Source organism: Bemisia tabaci, chromosome 3 (genome assembly GCF_918797505.1).
Source record: "Bemisia tabaci chromosome 3, PGI_BMITA_v3".
Lineage (NCBI taxonomy): Eukaryota > Metazoa > Arthropoda > Insecta > Hemiptera > Aleyrodidae > Bemisia > Bemisia tabaci.
This window is the reverse complement of record NC_092795.1, coordinates 10,488,688-10,508,472: the sequence shown is the minus strand read 5'-3', so window position 1 is coordinate 10,508,472 and position 19,785 is coordinate 10,488,688. Positions and strand designations below refer to the sequence as shown.

The 19,785-nt window shown below is 47.2% G+C and overlaps 1 protein-coding gene across 2 annotated transcripts in view; it reads right to left on the bottom strand.

Moving 5' to 3' along the window:
- The window catches only part of crp (transcription factor cropped), a 161,160-nt gene that overhangs the window by 93,246 nt on the left and 48,129 nt on the right, over positions 1–19,785 (bottom strand). For both annotated transcript variants that reach the window (XM_072297742.1, XM_072297741.1), the window contains exon 2: positions 19,535–19,745. In XM_072297742.1, coding sequence (XP_072153843.1) covers positions 19,535–19,745 — 211 coding nt within the window. The remainder of the gene's footprint in view (positions 1–19,534; positions 19,746–19,785) is intronic.

The following is a 19,785-nucleotide window of genomic DNA, read 5'->3' as shown; positions in this document are numbered from 1 at the left end:
GGGGGTGAAAAACGATAGTACCTGAGCCCGTAACATAAATGATACGCTAATAAAAAATACAAACAAAATTATCGATCCGACTCCGCAATCGAGCAGGGGCCACGGAGGGCGAGCGAGGGTTTGCTTGGTCAATATTATTCCGCTATTTGTCGGTAGCTGCCTTATTTAATTTCGGAGAGCCCGTGCCAACCCCCCTTCCTCCCCATCCACAACGCCGAGTGACACGGCGGCGCCGTTGCTCCGACGTACCCTGCCCGAGCTCCAAACCCGCGTAGGAGCCGTTCATGAGCTACGTTAGTGCTGCCATTAAGTTTAACAGATTCCGAGGTTCCCGGAATTAATTCCGATTTCCAAAACTTCCGGGATAATTCCGACTTTTTTCAAAACTTCCGAGAAAAAATCCGAATTTTTTCCGGAAGTTCCGGGAAAAAATGTCGAAATACGCCCGGATTTGGTACCGAAGATCGTCAAAGTTGATGGAAAAAAAGGAAAAAAATCACCAACTTTGATAAAAAAAAAATCGGTCAAACTGACGAAAAACCCCGAAATTCCAAAACTAAGTACCGGAATATTCCGGACATTACGAAGATCCTGGAAAAAGTTCCGAAATGCGGAATTAGGTTTGGAATTCGTTCCGAAATTCGGAATCGAAGGAGGACAAAACAGGCTTAGGGTTTGAATTATGTAGATAGATGAATTTATTGAGCAAGAAAAAATGGAGCAATATCACCGACGAGCACAACGTGGTAGAGTTACGTGACGTGAATGTGAAACGCAAACGTGATCACCCCTCCCCCTCTCCGCCGCTCTGAGGTAACGTACCCGTGATGAAAACTCGGACCCGGGCCCGGTTACGTAACGCAGGGTTGGTAAAACTCCCCCTCCATCGCCATCGATTTTTCGACGGGGCGAGACCCTTTTTCCCTCATTATTGAAATCGCGAAATTATCCCAACAAATTGTTACGTAATGCTCGAGTCTAACCCCATCCCTACGTAACGCGAGCTAGAGGCTTGCGTGCCCTCGTGGGAAGGGTACAATCATCTCGATCCTTTCCGCGTAGGAAACGTATGCCACTACCTGATAGGTCTACGAGTTTTTGACTTTTCAGGAACCTTTCGGGTCCAATGTAAAGAAAAACCAACTTAGTGATAGCTCCGTAGATAGTGAAACGCGCTTTGGCCTCAAAACAACGCGAAGAGCGAGGGAAGTTGGGTTTAAACCTAACATGCAACTATTTTAACTCCGCGGTAGACCGGGTTGCATACCCTGGATTTTGCGGGCAAATCTAGGATCTGCCTGATTGTGAGACAGGATGGTCCAAATCGTTGTGCCTTTCAGTGTAAGAGTAATTATTATCGGTGAGGGCAACGCTTGGATTCGGCTGATAATGATTCATGACCAAAGGGGTTGAGAAATTGGTGCAGCAATCCTGATCCAATTTACAAAAACTTGCGTGGTCAAGTGGTCTTCCCGACATTCCTCGCTCATCATAAGGCGAATTTTACTTAATTTATACTCGACAAGTTACTCGTCCACCAGCAAAACGTAAAATCAACGTCCGAACCGAACTATCCCCCGATCAAATTGTTTTGATCGTTGTTGCGGGGTTTCTAGGACAAATTTTCCTTAGACTCTCCTCTCGAAACCCCCTCTTCGGATATAGCACAATATTCGAACGCTACAGCGATGTGTGCTCCCGCTGCCGAAAAAAAAACCGCCCTTCCTCCGCCGTAAAAACGAACGACCGCGCATCAACTCTTCATCGAAACAAGGTTTCCTCCATCGTAAACCCGATCGATCTCCTCCGTTTATAGGCGAGGAAAAAACGGTTCCACAACCGACGCACCTGACGAACCGTCCGTCGCTCGGTCGACGAAAAGGCGCAACCCCCATTTCGGGATACGCTCCGTTCCCCTCAAAACACCACGCTGCCCACGTCTCCGGCGCACGAGGACTTACGCGGTTTCTCGAGCGCCGAGCCGCGGGTAAACAGACGGAATTACTACGCTCGGGACGAGAGAAGGATCGCAACTTGCCGCATCAGCAATCATAAGAACCATTTCCTCTCCTCTCGATTCATACCTATTTTGGGGGGGGGGGGGGGGGGGGGAGCCCGGGAAGCATGACTCCGCTCCCCCGTTGAGGAAGCGAAAGGGGAGGGGGAGGGCAAAAATCAATCAAATCGTTCGTAACGTATTGGAGCGGGAGGGCGGGCGGGCGGGCGTCGATGAGCTCGAGTGCTAGGGGTGGGGGGTTATAAAACACAAGGCCTTTTGTTAACACCTTGAAAAAGAGATAACACACGCTCGCGCTGGGGGTTCGGGGGGCGGGGGGTGGGGGGTGGGGGTAGAATGAACTATTTAGCTCCCGATCCGCGTAAACGTCAGACCTCGGAGGCTCGATGGGGTTCTATTAGCCTTGAATCCGCTGGCTCGAGAGGGTATGCCGCTAAGCCGGCTTTAAAGGGAAACGTCATCGTTGAACGTACCGAGTCCCGTGCTCGGTCTCCCCGTTACCAGTGGCGTGGCAAACTTTGCGATAAAGCGATTGATCTGCCTTTTAAACCAATGAAAAAGGATCGATAAACAGAGTGTTCGCACGAACATCTTAATGATCGATTCTTTACCGTAGCTCCAAATGAGGAAATATCGAAAATCATCGATCATTTACGCCTCATCACTGCCCGTTACTGAAAACTCGAGGAAAGGCTCTGCCTCCTTCCTAGGTTCGTCGAGAAGTTCCGTCCCGAGGAGTCGCGAACACTGAAAAACAATTTCTCGAGATATTATTTTGACTTGTCGTTTTTTGTCGACAAAATTTGTTTTTTTTTCAAACTTAAAGTCAGTTTTATTGAGTTCAAAATACGTTGTTTTGTTGTGGTTTTATTGGCCTAAACTTAACGATGATAAAACGACGCTTTTTTTAACTCATACAAAGCATATTTGTCGACAGGATTCAAAGAGAAATCTTGAAAACTTTGCCTAAAAATGATTATGTATGATGTATTATCAAAGAAAGCAGGCAACATTGGAATGTTCATACGGTGTTCTTCCGTAGAACGCATATTCTCGCTTCCCGGTCTGAGGCGCGGCTTTCTCCCGTCTATGAGGTCAGGCATTCAGCCGTGCTAGGGAGGAACGCCGTAAGAGCTTTCAGGCGTTGCCATATTTCCAAAAATAACCAACGAATTTACTAGGAAACTTCTGAATATTTTTCTTCCAATTTTGCAGACAATTTTGTTCCCAATTTAATCTACAACATCGGAAAATTTTAGGGCAAAACACGCACAACATTCTTCAAAAATACATGTTTTACTCGGGGAAATTTGGCAACCCTCGAATGTTCATACGACGTTCTCCCTTGGGGCGGCAGCATTCCTGTGCGGAGACCCGCGATTTTCGAGATTCCAGGCGCCGATTCGATCTTCGCCGAAATCCGGGAGGAGTGACACAAAGCGATTTTCTGCGAAGTAATATGCGATCGATGGACCGTGGATAAGTAGGCGTCGATCGGTGATTTCGGCGTGTGGAAATTCCGTGCTTCCTCCGTTGGTTTGACGCCGCGTTGAGAGGCCGCGGAGAAAGAACAGGAAGTAGAGGAACTTGATTTTAGCCCCTTTTAAAAGGACTCGGAGAGGGGCCCATTCGTGTAAATAGCACTTGTAATTTCCGAAGTAGTGTAATTTAGGTTTGGTTTTCGGTTTCTCTGGATAAGAATAGAGTCCCTTAAGAGTAAAGACACGAGGAATCAGTTTCTGATTGGCTCCTGTATTTGAGCAGTAACGTCAATTCCCTAAAAGCGGAGGAGGGGGACAAGAGACTTGACATGATCCCCTAATATGATTTCGAAGTAAAGAAAAAATCAAGTTTTTAGCAATCCGATTAAAGTTATTCGTTTATCTAGAGCTTTTGAAACGCAGAGGAGAGGAGGGTTGGGATAAATATCGATTTAATCTTATCGGTCGAACTGAAAGATGTTAATATCATTATTATCGTTTGGATCCGCTTGTATATAATTGTGAATCCCTATGATGACGTCAATGTAGCGTCCATCATAGAGGTACTCAACTGCCGCGCGCAGCAAGCTTGCCCTGCGAGAAGTCCGATTATCCACAGGGCTAGGCATGCTTTGATGAATTGTTTGATCTACCATTCAAATATATGTAAAATGGTTGATTGTTAAGGCGTTCGCAACACCTTAGTGATCGATTCTTTGCCATAGCTTAAAATGGGAAAATATCGATAGTCGATTGTCATGCCTCGCCATTGGCGTGAGCCTGTCTTGCCTGTCCGACTGTTTCTGCCGTGCCAAGGAAAAACGGCGTATGAACCTTCAGGAGTTTCCAAATTTCCTTCGATAAAACACGAAATTTTTTGATAAACTTATGAAAGTCTTTCTTCCAATTTTTCAGATTATTTTGTTCGCAATTTCGACAAAAATACCTGAAGATCTCAAGGAAAAATGTTCCTAACTTTCCTGTAGAAGAAACGTTTTATCGAAGGAAATTTGGCGACTCTCGAAAGTTCATACGGCGTTCTTCCTTGGCACGGCAGATTTCACATCCGCGAGATCCTGCACGAAACGACCGAATTTCCACGAAGAACTGGCAACATCGGGCTTGATACAATGAGCCCGGGCGTCGATATTGCTACCGTGAATGATTGACTTTATTTTTCGAGCTTCGCCGCCTGCCAGACGGGGCCGAGAATCCCTCCATTTTCCATGGGGACTAATGGGTAAATGGCAGTTTTCCACACCGGATCCGGCAGCTTCGGGCCCGGGTTCTTCGAATTACGTGGCAATGCCCCGTGGATCCCGGGATTCGATTCCCCGAAAAACAATGAGGAAAAACTTGGGGGTAAACAATAGGTTGATCGATCAGACGGCTTTAGGACGCAGTGCCAACGCCGTGAAAAATAAAACGCTCAGGATCAAAAATGATTCATTAGCCTCCGGGATACCTGTAACAACACAACCCTATTCCAACAACGATCCATCTCAAAGTTTTCTTGCGTTGGGAGGATGCGATTCTAAGACGTATTTTGTTCGGAGACAACACTCGCAACGTGTTGCGAAAACAAGCAACAATCGCATTTTGTTCGGAGTTGTTTTGCGTTGTGGGGGCCGGGCTTATTTTCGCGCGTCAAATTTGGGAATCCTTGAAGCAACATTATTGTACAACATCTGGATTCCATTTGGCAAATTTAGCAATTTCTTCTAATTTTTGTCTTAACCAACAATTTGAGAAAAGAGCTAACGATTTTCTCTGACACTGTGATCTCCTTCTTTTCGCAGACTAACAATCTTCGCCAGTTACAAACCATGCACGATTGCACGGCCAGCAAAGATTAGGTGCGCCAGGTTCCGCTTAATTCTGTTATGCACACGTGTGCGTGTGATACAACTATATTTACTCTGAGGAAGTGATTTTGCCTATCGTCGTAAAGGAAGGCGAAAAGCACAGCGTCTCACATGACCTGATTAGGCGTTCCTCTTTCAATTGCGCGACAGGGCGCAAAACCTTCCGGTAGTTAAAATTGTCGCATCTCGCGCATGCGTTTCACATTCTACAGATACTTCTTGCATGTACTGACCTCGCCCATCGTTGTTGATAACTTCGGGAACGCGAGAGAGGAAACGAAAATGGTGAGATATTCATCGACTTTCACGAGATTTTTGAATTTTTTCCAAAGAAAAATAACCACCACATATAAATGATCAGTATAAATGCAATGAAGAGCCTTCGTTACTTCACGCCTCTTTTTTACCGATGCGTGGATATTCTCACCGAACTTAATCATCGAAAATGACATGCGGAAGATTTAATGAGAGCATTTTTTTAAGTTACAAGTGTCGAAATTAAAAAGAGGCTCATTGGCGGTGAACCCTGAAATCTCGCTATGGACTGAATAGGAATAGAGGCAGTAATAAACGTGCGGTGATTAAAGTCGCAACTTCTTCATCGCCCGTTCTCGAGAGAGAATCGTTAATCTTTTCCGCTTACCATTGAGTGCAGTTCTGTCTGGGAATCGACAATCATCCATGCGCAGTTTAATGGGAGACGCTCGGAATGCATGCCGTCATAATGCACTCATCACTAACTTAAGAATGCCCTAATGAACGAAACTAGCACTATTACAGATTAAATTCTAACTGGTTACACATTAAAGTAACGACGTTCCGACAAGAAGAGTAACAAATGGGAATAATTTTACATTTTATTATGATGATGGTCGAAAAGAATTGAATGAATTTGTTACACAGAGCACGTAGAAATGTCTTCAATCCGAGAGCTCTTGGCAAAATTAGCCGAAAAAAATTAACGGTACTGTGAGTTTTCCTGCTTTTTCCCCGATTGACCAACATTTTTTATATTTTCTGACTTCCCCGGTTTTTCCTGACGCTCGCTCTTGTGGGTGTTAATCACGAGGAAAATATAATGAATTTCGGGATTAAAGCTCTTTCAAACGAAATCGGTAGTTTTTCCTATACCGCTTTAACTTTAACGTAGTCCGACATATATGCACGAGAACGTCGAATTGGAGCAATCAATGACTTCTATCCGAAACAATAAATTGATTCTGATTACAAAATTCAGTGTCCAACCGAGGATTGGCATTATTCCTTTATATTCACGTTCCCTAACTATTTCAGCTTTTCCCTGGCTCCAAAATTTTCTAATTCCCTAACCTTTGAACGAAAATTTCCACTTATTTAAAAGTACACTGACTTCCGCTAAACTTTGGATGAAATTCCCTTGTTTTGAGATCAAATTATGGGAAAAAGCATTCATGATGAGCCTCAGTAATGCCCAGAAACGGTAAACACTTGGAAGTTCAGTAATATATTTTAAGGACTAGTAGATGTGTCAGAAACTCCCAGACTTTTCCCACAAATTCCCTGACTTTCCTGGTAATCCAGACCGCCGGCAACCCTGCCAATTGCTAAACCAAAATTCAGACCGATAGCAGACAAAAAAGAACGTCTGTAGTACTGCCGTGCTGAGGAAGGACGCCGTATGAACATTTCAGAGTTGCCAAATTTCTCCGGATAAAGCATGTATAATTTAGGAAAGTTATGCATCTTTTTCCTTGAAATTTTCAGATATTTTCAGATTGGATCACAAACAAACTGTCTGAAAATTTGGAGGGAATAGACTTAAACTTTTCCGATCAATTCGTACTTTATTGAAGGAAATTTGGCAACTGCTGATGGCTCATACGACGTTCTTCCTTAGAACGTCTGGAGTGAGAGATCTGCGTTCGCGGAGCCGAGGTCGAGGATTTCGAATGCAGGACAGTTTAGTCCAGTGGCGTGGCGTGAATAATCGATTATCGATATCTCGCCATTTGAAGCTATGGTAAAGAATCGATTACTAAGGTGTTCACTGCGAACACCCTGATAATCGATCTTTTTTCATAGGTTTAAATGGCATAACAATCGATGTATCGCAATTCACGCCACGCCACTGGTTGAGTCCTCTTATCCGGAGCGAGTCTCGAAAAGCTCACGAGAGGAGAGAAAAATCGACGGGTGATTCTCGACGAGCACCCATTTCTCCGGTAATTAGACTCATTAATGGCCCAATTATGATGTGGACACGGACGGACGGACGGGCTAGCGGGTTGCTTATCTCCCATCTTCCGTCTCGTCTGCCGACTCCCAATTTATTCCTCTCCGAGATGATGAATCCTCGCCGACGCCGCACCCTTCCTCGCCCGGCTGAACCGTCTTCCAGACCCGTCACCTTCAAGGTGTCTACGTTGCAGCCAAATCCGGGGCCCCCACATAAGGGGAGGGGGGGGGGTTGCCGGGACTCCAGTATTAGTCCAGGATTGCGTGATGAGCTGTTCTTTATTTCAAATTGAGAGATTTTTAAAAACCAGTATTTTCCATGAAATTCCCCGACTTCCCGCTGATTTTTCTGGCCTGCTGAAAGTCTCTGACAATTTCCAGTTTTCATGACTTGCGACACCTCGCTTTCACGAAAAAACGACGATCTAAGAAGACCAGGTGGCTACGTCTTTCACCGAGAAAAAAACTTTGTACATGGGACCCGAAGTTGAGGTCATAAGGATCTCTGAAGTTTTCGGATCACGCATCCGAAAACTTGAGGTCGAGCTGCCGAAGTTTGGGTCAGACATCGAGGCACTTCGGTATCTACCGGAGTACTTCAGATGTGTGACCCGAACCTTTCGGTACATATCGAAGTATACTTCAGATGTCTGACCCGAACTTCGGCAGCTGGACCTCAAGTTTTTAGATACGTGATCCGAAAACTTCAGAGATCCATATGACCTCAACTTCGGGTCCCACGCACGAAGTTTTTTTCTCCGTGTAGATCGCGTCCAACCCTCGAGGCGCTGCGCGCCATGAGCGTTACGCGTTACTCTCAAGATTTAAATTTCAAATTATAATCCGAAAATAAGTTAAGGGCATTGAAATCCCCGCGAAGGGGGGATCCGGGAGCAACGTTGACACAGAGAGGGAAAGAGTGACTCGGCCGATCGTGTGAGGCTCTGAGCACGTGCGGCGCAAAAGCGTGCGGGACCGGTCAGACAGAAGTGAATCAGTGGCGTCTGGCGTCTGCGTCTGAAAGCGCAACGCAGGTCAGTGGGCCCGAGTCGAGTGGCCGCTGCCCACTTCGTCCGGACTCCGGACTCGACGGCTCGGCGCGCGGCGGTCGTAGACAGACAATGAGTCAAAGAGGTCACCTAGACAGCCGTGCGCCTCCGCGCCGACCCGACCCGCCGACCACCGTCCGGATCCTGGATCCATTGACACACCGCGTCCGCGCCGACATGAACGAATTACTCCCATTTAGTTCATTACTCCGCACAGAGATATACCACACTCAAAAAATAACTCCGCCTTTGGAAGCCTTACTTAAGCGCTGTACCAACATATCATTCCGGGCTCAGAGGCCGAAAGTTTCAGGCGCAGCACAGTTCCAGCACCCGGAAATTTAGGCCTCTGAGCCCGGAACGGATGACATGTCTATTTAGCCCATAACTTTTTTTTTAGTAAGTACTGTAAAAATAACAAGGCTTCTTTAGTTTTTTCTTTGCGATGAGTATTGAGGGCCGCGCTGAAGAAAAAGTATGCTGATTTTTACCACAAGTATGGTAAATGGGCAGGTTGCGCTGGTCACAAATCGTGTTTTGGTGCTTGATTCTTGTGGATCAGTAGAAAATAATACGATCTGCCCAAGCAGCAACTTTCTACGTTCAATATTAACAGGAATATCGCGCTTCGAAAAGTAGGGTTTCATCCATCACGGTAGTGACACCCTTGGTTTTGGTTTCTTCCACCTTGTTTTGATCAGTCAGCGTGACGCACATTTGCGTTGGTTCCTCAATGTGAAACTCGGACGAAAGCGAAGTGCGAAGGGTGTCACAACACACGTGGTTTCGGTGTCGTGGTTCGTGGTTGTCTCCCTCCTTAATGATGAACATGGAGAAAAAAACTTCCTGCGTGAGAACCGAAGTTAAGGTCATATGGATCTCTGAATTTTTCGGATCACGCATCCGAAGACTTGAGGTCCAGCTTCCGAAGTTCGGGTCAGACATCTGAGGTACTTCGGTATTCGTCGCAGTGCTTCAGATGGCTGACCCGAACTTCGGTAACTGGACCTCAAGTTTTCGGATGCGTGATCCGAAACCTTCAGAGCTCCATACGACCACAACTTCGAGTCCCATGCACGAAGTTCTTGTCTCTCTGAACGAGGAACAGACAATTCGAAAAACCGCAGTGAAGATACGCGGTTTCGCACTTCGTAATGTATTTTATCCGCACCACAGCTGCGTCGGGTGGCCCGGTTTTGTTTTTCGAGCAATGAAGCTGGCGGCACAGGACAGGGGGCAGGGCACACCTACAACCTACGACGGTTTCGAAGCTGCGCGGACAGGAAATGCGCCCCCTCTGTCTCCGTGAGCCCGCGCCTGGGAGTGCACTCGCACTCGAACTGGATTGCAGAGGCGTGCGTATGGACGCAGGTGGAGTGACCTGTCCGCGCGAATCGGATCCTGGCCGGCCCGGGCGTGCTCTACTCCGCGACGCGCGGCTCAGAATCCCGGTTCCGGCGCCGCGACGCCACCGACGGCGACGCAACATCCGTCTCCTCGGAGGCGGCAGTCGTCGTACGCTGCCACACCGCGCCGTTTGCTCCCATTCGATCGGGGCGGATGGAATTCACGCACACGCAAAAAATACATGTCTGCGAAGCCGGAGGGTTTGGGTTTACCCGTGGGTAGCGATTGGAGTATGATTCTGGAGACTTTTTGCAGCCCCAGGGAGTATACTAAAACAGGCTGGCCAAAAGTCAGCACTTTTACAGTACTTCTTCAGTACATTCCCCAGAAATTCATATTCTCCTCGACAGAAAAATTTAGGGTTTTTAAAATTCCTCCGTTTGACGAAATTTGAAAAATTTCGACAATTTGAAATTCTCGCTCGAATCGCGACGAAAATGGCGTGCGCACAAAATTTCATTGAGGGCCTGAAGATTGATTGCCTGCACAATCGAGATTTCACAGCCAAATGCAACTCTAAGAATCGACGCGCAGGGGATAGCATTCTTTCCAAGCTTCATTAAAAAACAAACGTGGTGGAAAGGAAAAAATCCCGGACCTCCTCACGGAACTTCCTCACTTCTTCCAAAAATCAGCACTACTTCCGGAGTGGTGGACACCCTGGAATAAGCCTCATGGCTGCGACGTCATGCCGGAGTCTTCCCCTTTAAACCTGTTCGAATCCCAAATCCCGAATCTCATTCACTGAGGAAACTCTCCTTCATTACATGGATGCAGAAATCTTCTCCTCCATCCAGCCACGAAACCCGACGAGATGAGATAACAAGTTACGTCCGACGCGCGGGACGTCGGGACGTAGACGGTGTAAATTAGGTTACACGACGCGACGCCGCACACTGAATCGAATCAATCATAGAGGTCGAATAAAAAAATTTTTGGAAGAAACTTCAAATTTTAATCTTTACTTCATCCCCTGCTGCATTTTAAGGGGTGTTTCTGGAAGACAATTTCACGGGGGAACCAATAGAACCAATTTTAAAGTCTCAACATTTCGTACTAATGGAGTTATACGCTTTAGAGGTTTCCAAATGTTGTCCGACCTCTCTCATCGGCTCGCTCCACCGTGCGGCGCGGCGGCCGGCCGGGCGAATTACAGTGATTTGGCGTCGGGCGACCTTGGTCAATCGCGGGTCGTTGTCGTCTCGTTTGCGATTGCCGCTCGCCATGCACATCATTACCGACGTGCACGCCGCTGCATCGGTGCATCTCGATGCACGGTGCATTATCGTCCCCCCGCCCCCCACCCATCGCCGCGGGGGGCTCGACCCCCCGATTAGGGAGGCTCCGATGATCGCTCTTCGTCGTGGCGACCTGAGGTGTCTACCGCCCGGCGTTTGCCAACTCGGTGGAGGAGGGGAATCGCTCGGTTTCCCGGTCGTTGGGAGTGATGCTGAATCGGGCAAATTCTGCAATGCTGTTCGTCAGTCTCTTTCAGAACCGCGTCATTCGTCTGGGCTAGTTACCGAGTGGGATTGTTAAGTTTTCCCTATCATGATAATCGTTATCCGTCTAGTTCAGCCTCAGATCAGTGGCGTGGAGTGCTTTGCGATGTATCGATTGATCTGCCATATTATTTATCATATGGAAAAGGATCCATACATAAGGTGTTCGCGACTAACGCCTGAACGATCGATTTTTAACACAACTTCGAGTGGGGAAATATCGAAATCGATCATCCACCGCCTCAGATATTTCTTGTCAAGCTGGGTAAATTGTAAATTGTTCGCAATTCTTACGTAAAACGACGAGCACGTTAACGAGGACGACTACGTAACGCGCTTGTCGAGCAAGAAAGTACGTTACACATGGAATTCCGATGATCTACGGTTTTTCAACGAGGTCTGTTCGAAAAATTGTTCAAGAACTCAAATTATACCACCTGCGCTACTGCAATTTTTCCGTGCAGTCTCTAAAGCCTTAACATGTTGGCATGTCACGCTTTCGGACTTCCAACAATTTTCATGGGATATTGTGTCATTATTGAGCCCTCAACATGATAGCGCGAAAGATTCGCCACAGCTTCACCTTATTTAATTTAATTATTCAACTATCAGGAGGCTTCAGTGACTTCAAAAACCTCGAAAATTTTAAATTTCAGAAAACAAAAACTTGCGCTGTAATGAGGATTAGTGCGAGAGAGACCTCAGTCGAAAAACCGCTATCTCAGTTTTATCTTTCCTCCTAACTTCTCACCCGTAAAAACTTTTTCAGCTTCCTGTCTGTCTGGTTTCGTGCGAGCCGTCGACCGCCGGGCTCCCGACGCTGGAATAGCGAGCACTGATGCCAGATACTCCTGAAAATCAGCATTTCCTCCATTTAAACCCACCTAAAATATCCTAATTTCGTCGTACAACCTGACAACCTCCATAGCGAGACTGATATTGCGAAGTTCGCGCCGCGACGGCGGACGGGCCAAAAGCGGGCAATTGGTCAATCACAATGACCGTCTGATGTCCAGCCTCCAAGGGCGCAGTGGCGGGGGGGGGGGGGCGTCTGGATCCGACGGAGAGGCCGAGGTCACGTCGAGGCAGGTGCCGAGGGGGGCTCCGGGGGGGGGGGGGAGTCCGAGGGGGCCGCCCGCGTCCAAGGACACGCCGTACTCCCGAAAAAGCGTCGGCCGTCGGCACCGTCTTCCCTAGCGTCGCGGCGCGGACTACGGAGCAGGACCGCGGCTCCGTAAACGGTCGGCGCTCCTCGCCTCCGAGTAGATTGCTCGGTCGTTGTCGAAGCACCTCGATCGAAGCATCCCTATCTCAGCAATGCAAACTATCGATCAAGAAATTTCGGGAGCCGAAGTTTCACTCAAATTACATTTCCTTCTTAGGAATGGGGTAGTCGGAAATTAATTTTATTGATTTTCAATGCACAAATCGTTTCTTCGTTGAAGCAGGAATAATGGGGTAAGATTTTGCCAAAAGGAGCCACGATCTCTGGCTCTTCTGTGAAAGCACCTCACTGAATAGGGAAACCAATGGCATTTTTGTTGTTTCTGAAATGGGTCAGAAATAGTGGGGCCTTACTGCAATATGAGGTCCAATTGTAAGAAAGCTTCAATTCGCACTTCGTCTAATGGTCCATTGGACAAGATTCGAGCGCTACTTCATTCCTTTTGATATATTTTACATGCGCTTGGTTCTTTTTGTAACGAAACACGTTTAATTTAGGCTCCGAAAGGAAAGAAAGGAGGAAGAGAGCCTACGTAAGCGGGAATATCCACCGCAGAAATAGTCGGGTCGGAGGAGAGGGAACAGCGGAGCTAGGCGTCGGGAGTCGGGGACCAGGGGCGCGGGGGGAAGGGTGGGGCGCTGGCATTTTGACACAAGCGTCTCGGCGTTGGAATAGGTCAGATTCGGCATGATTCGGCCCGGTCCAGTTCTGGGTTGGTTGGCGTTTCGTGTCGCGCTCGCTGCGCTGCGCGGGGCCCCCGCGGGACTCGACTGCAATCGATAAGAAACCTTTTGCGCCTTTTGCTTATCCGCTTCAAAGCCAACATCTTGCGGCACAAACATCGACTCAAGACATGCGCCAGAATCTTATCCCGAGGCACCTCTGAAGCGCGGCGTCACACACTGGAAAAAATACACATTGGATCTTGAGTCCAGACTCTTAAAAACATCGACAAGAAAAAGTACTCTTGATTCAATCAGAATCTAGCTTAGATCAAGAACCGAGCCTTTTAATTTGAGCGGATTTCCTTTTGATTTAAGCTTAAATCTGATTGAATCAAGAGTATTTTTCTTCTTAATGTTTTCAAGAGTCTAGACTCTAGATCCAATGTGTTTTTTTTTTTCCAGTGCAGGAACTGGAAAGAAAAAGTTTGACTTCCAAGATGCTCATCGACGTATTTGAGGCGTTGGGTGCAGGAAGGGCGTTTCTTCGTTGTGGTGTTTCAGAATCTCCACTGCTAATCTATATTTTAGAGAGGAAACTATGTAGTTAGTTTTCTGAAATTTCTAGTTTTCAGCGTTGTAAAATAGTAAAGAAAATTCGGTAAAAGTTTTAACGTATTCAGTGCATTTGCCTTAATTTTTACGGATGAAACGTTAAAAGATATCCTGCGACTCCGCAACCAAGAATCATCCATTCGGCACCTTTCAATACCCTCCTGCAACCCTTTCCTTTCAATTATTGATCATGTTCCATCTGAGAGGATCTGTGCACATAATTGATGTACTTAATCGAGACCCGTCATAGGTCAGATATGGAGATGTTCAGGGAACTCCGTGCGGGGCTCGGCCGAGAAAGGAATAGATTAGTGCCAGTTAAAGAGCCCTAGTTTGCATGGAAAAAAGAGCTTTAAAATTTCGACTACATCATCATGTTATCATCGGGCAATCTTGAATGTTAACCTCCGAAACTAACTTTTACACTACCTTTGACCTCCCCTTCTCCATTAGGTGCTAAATGAACGACCCCTCTACCATTATTAGCGGCCGATATCTTGGCGTTAACAGAATTCCCCTATATTTTCATGGATTCCCGTCGAAGTTCATGGCTTTTCCGGGATTTCCCGACTACATGCGGCCCCGCAGCTCGGAAGTGCCCGACGAGCAATGGAACAGGACACGACCCCGGGGTGGGGGGGGGGGGGGAGGAGGGCGGAAGCGCGCGTAGCATCCGGCCCTGGCCACGCCGCGCCGGCCGCGGTGGCATCAGCTGAGCGGTGGCGCGGGTGGGCGGGCGCGGCAGGGTCGGAGCTGGCGAGGCTGCGTACTAGCCGCGGCCGCGCGTGGGGGGGGGGGGGGGGGGCGTCGCGACGCGGAGTAGTAGTGGGCGCGGTCGCCGTCGACGTCGGCCCGGGCGGAAATCCAGCGTCGCGTCGCGTCGCAGCCGCAGCGCAGCGCAGCGTGGCCCCAGATGCACCCGGACGGGAGAGGAGTTTCGCGTTCGCCGATCCTGCCTCCGCCGCCGCCGCCCACCGACGCCCAGGCTTCCCGCCACATGTTCCCGCTTTCGCAACTCTTTTTATCAATCGTTATTTCCCGGAATTCGGCCCCCTCGCCCCTCGCCCCTCGCCTTTCTATTCTTCCGTATCCAGTGGCGTGGCGAGGCGTGCTATGCGATATATCGATTGATCTACCATTTCGATCTGTGGAAATGGATCGATAAACAGGGTTTTCCCAACGGACACTTTAATAATCCAATGCTTTACCATAGCTTCAAATGGACGTATTTGTGCTAAATGGAACTATGTGCAAGTGGAAAGATGGGGTGTGCTCGTTAGTGCTCGGGCCATAAGAAGGAATGGGGATTTTAAAGCGCCATTGACATCAGCAGCAACGAGACCCTCTCCGTTATCGTTCTCGCTCGGCTTTAGTCATGAGCCCTGCCCACAAGGCTCTTGTCATATGTCCACGGCTCACGAATTAGCTTTTAATTACTTTTGATGTAATATAAAATCCCGTTTCTTCATTTTCTCAAGAAGAACTACATCCACTTTTACATTGTTTCTTATCCAGCTCACCATGAGCACACCCCATCTTTCCACTTGCACGGATTCGCAGGATTTCGAGCGATGTTTATGAAATTCTCGGTCTTTCCCATTATCTCATCTCAATCTCGGGAATGCATGAGTGCTTTTTCGGGGGGGGGAGGGGGGGACGATGCTAGAGTTAGGAAACTTCCGGGTCTAGAGGGATGTTACATACCTCATCTAGCCGTCGAAAAGAATGGAATTTGCGGAGGACAGAAGCCTCCGACAAGTTGCTTTGTTGTATCGAAACGGAAGAAACCGAGTTTTGGGATGCATCTCAAATCCACGTACCTCCGATGATTACTACAATCATGATAGGAGGTTTCGGATCACACGCAAAAATGTGGCTCCTTCCGGAAAATTTAGTCCAGATCCTCGATTGGTCCATTCTTCCAAGGTTTCCAGACCCGCTCTCATCGTAAAACATCGGTGAGAATGCGACAACGGTAGCCGGGACAGAAAACGACCCTGCTCTGACGTAAGGGCGTGCCTCGATTTCGGCCTGAGCCTTAAAATGCATGGGTTTAAACGTAAAACAGGGCTCACGTGGACATTGAGATACGTGAAAAGTGCAACGTGATGGTGCGAGCGGTGCCGGCAAACCGTTGTCTGGGGCCGGGAGAAATGCGAATGGAGGGCGAACAACGAATGCGGAGCACATTAACCTCCGACTGAAACGCTGATCGTTCCACTTTCATCGCCGCGTCGCGACGCCCGCTCACCGCCGCCGCCGAAATGCACCGGCGCCGCGACGCCAAAAATTGCCTGCCAACCGCGACCGACCGACAGCCTGCGGGAGCGCTCAATTTTACCGCGGCCGGCCGAGCGACCAGGGGTCGCTAATAATACTTTTGACTGTTGACATTTCGCATATATTCCGCTGTAAGTCTACTGATGGGTCTGTGTTGATTAAATCGTGTTGAAAAAAGAATGTCCATTTGTAGAAAGAACTCCTATTCCATTTTTTCAATTTAACTTCTATGTGTAGATCCCGATTCAGCCCGGACCAACACCGATGCCTCAGTTGGTTTTGGCCTGGGCTGAATCGAGATCAGCAAATGGAAGTTATAATGCAGTTGGACCAAGTTTATTAGAAAAAAGAAACAAAATACAAATCTTATTTTGGCTCATATCGCCGTTTTCTCCAAGAAAGAACCAAACTACATTCGACGTTACCAAATTTCTTCTCGCAAGTTGCAATTGAAACTATAGCCTCTAAGGAATTCCTAACTGAAAATTTCCCTGATTTTTCATCTGATCTTATGCAAAAAAAAGTTTTTAAAGCATGTCCAACCTCTCCCATTGACTCGATCCATTGTGCGGTGCCGGCTGCAGCACGGTTATTTTTACATCGGCTGCATCACAAAAAAAACCCGGGTTCACCGCCGAGATGTGGCGGCTGTGGAGGCGCTAAGTGCATGCGCGAGTAACAAAGCGAGGAGAGTGGTGTGTAGGACACAGTAACGTAGGTGTCCGTAGTGCACCGACAAGACCACATCTCAGAATCTCAGATCAACCGCCGCCGCCGACCCCCCGACTCCCACGCGCTTCCTCCGCCCAGTGGCACAGCAGCCCCCCCCCCCCCCCCCGTGCAGCTCCCCTCGGGTGAAAGCTCGGAGAAAAGTTGCGCGAAAGCCGGGCACTAAACTTGTCGGTTTCGGTTCGGCGAGCGTCTGTTGTGGTGGTACGGCTATGAAATATAAATCAGGCGACAGGCCGACGGGACGCTGCTCCATTTAAGTCGGGGCGTGAGAATTTTCTTTATTAGGCTCGGACGATGGACGCCGCTGACTGAGCGGAAGGGACCTATGAGCAAAGGGAGTTTTCAAAAACCAAGTATGGTACTGGGGTGTCTATACCAGGACAGGCTGGCCAAAATCAGTACTTTTTCAGTACATTCCCAAGAAATTCAGTACCTTCTTTAGACGAAAAATAAAAATTTCAAAATTTGAATTTCTCACTCAAATTGCGACAGAAACGACTAACAAATGAAAAAAAACTCCGGACCTTCCTGCGGCATTTCCGCAATTTTTCAGTACTTCCGGATCGCCCATAACAAAATCAGTACTGTTTCCGTATTTTCCGAACTTGTAGACATCCTGACCAAGTAAGATGCCGTATGCTGATCAAAGAGATGCACACCTCCTCGAAACTCCTTCGATAGATATCGATGACAATAAGGCAAAACCTCGTATCTCCATTACTGGGTTCCTAATTTTCCATTTTCCGTCCCTACTTTATTTAAGCGAGGAGGAACAAACCAACGTAACAGCTTGGCATTTTTACAGAGGGTTCTGTCCTCAGAGAAGAAATATCAAGGAAGTTTTAAGAAATTACGTTGATTAGTTTTCCATTGAAAAAATAAAGCAAGATAGGAGGTCTCTGACGTTGCAAATGGAAATAAGTTTTTTCGAACTTTGGCCTATGGATTGAGGTTGCCAAAAACACACCTCACGCCAAGTCGCATTTTGGAAAAAAATGGGTTGGAAGTAATTTGAATATAACTGGTCGTAAATTGTCTCCAGTGAAAAATTCGAAATCGAGAAGAAATATTCTTACACGGTCGTTTAATTGCATCCTTAAAGTATTCTTTTTAAGGAACGATCTACATAGAAAGTAGACGCCATTCGACAAAATTAAGCAAACAAGAGAAAAAATGTAGGTAAACATACTTTACAAGTTCAAAAATTTGCAAGGATAACGCAAGCATGCATGCAAGTTAAAATTAACGATGCAATGTGCCCGCTAATAAATTTGAAGCACATCACAAGTTCATAAAAAGCACACCAAACTCATGTTAGCAGACTTCAGTCAGCACTAATAATTATCACTGAATTTGAAAATTTGAAAATCCGGATTAGTGAGAGGCATGCAATAGACTACTGGTCTCTGCGGGTCTCGTAAGGCTCAAAATTTCTAGCAATACGAAACCATGTTCGACATAGCAGAGAAACATAGGTGAAAAGATATTTAATATTTACAAGAAATTAATTTTTGGTGCAGTCGCTGCTTTTACCATTTTTTCAAAAATTAATAACAGCTAAGAGCACGACACAAGTGGAATAAAATACAGTGCGTGAAGAAATATCCCAGCAGCCGAGAGGCGTGTTTAAAGATGATGGTTGATTTATGAACTCATTCAACTCATGGGCATTTCAGAAAAAAAAAAAAAAAAATTTAAATGTTGCCCCTAACGAGCAATTCCACCTCTTTACAAAAACTAGCGTCTTCCTCCAACAACTTTCTAGAGAAATGGTGAGCCTACCCTTTCGGTAAGGTGTGCAGAATTTGAAGGCAACCCTCTTAAGCAGGGAGATCCAACAGTCCTGCACCCCCTTGGATTCTTGCCCCTTTTCAGGGCGATTCCCTCAATACTGAGGGATTCAAAAGTCGTTTCCTCCGACCTGAGACCCACTCACAATTTCATGCCTCTATCCCAATTATTTTAAGTGATACAAACATCACACGAAAATAGCCCGAATAATTTAACTAAAAAACACACGAGAAACAGGTGAAAAGGCTAAAATAAACAAAAAAACATAAAGCCTGCGACATTTCGGGGTGGTTACAACTCCCTCCTCGATCAGAGGACAAAAATACATACAAATTTATGAGAGTCAAAATACCTAGACACCAGAGAGGGGTCTGGGTACTTTAATATTCACAATTTTTTATGTATTTTTGTCCCCTGATCGAGGAGGGAGTTGAAACCACCCCGAAACGTCCCAGGCTCTATGTTTTTTCTAGGTATTTTGATTTTCATAAATTTTTTTTATGTATTTTTGTTCCTTGATAGAGGAGGGGGTTGAAACCACCCCGAAACGTCCCAGGCTCTAGGTTTATTTGTTTTAAAGCCTTGGTCACCCGTTTTTCTTATGATTTAGTTATTTCCAGAGTAACAAGAGTGCTTCTGAACGATAAAAGTGTGAAAAGTGAAGAAGTAGAGGTACGTGTGGATGGTGACTTACTTTGCTTAGCTTCTCGCCCTCGTGGTGAGGCAGAAGGGTGCGCAGGGACTGGAAGCCGGCGTTGATGCTCTGCATTCGCCGCCGCTCGTTCGAGTTGGCGATTTCGCGTCGGATCCGCTTTTCCTGATCCCCGCCACCGCCCCCTCCCCCGCCGCCGCCGCCCCGCAGCATCGAGTTCCCGCCCGGCGAATCCGCATGCTCGCTGCTCAAGCTGAAACAAAACACACACCACCCAATTAGAAAATATCCAC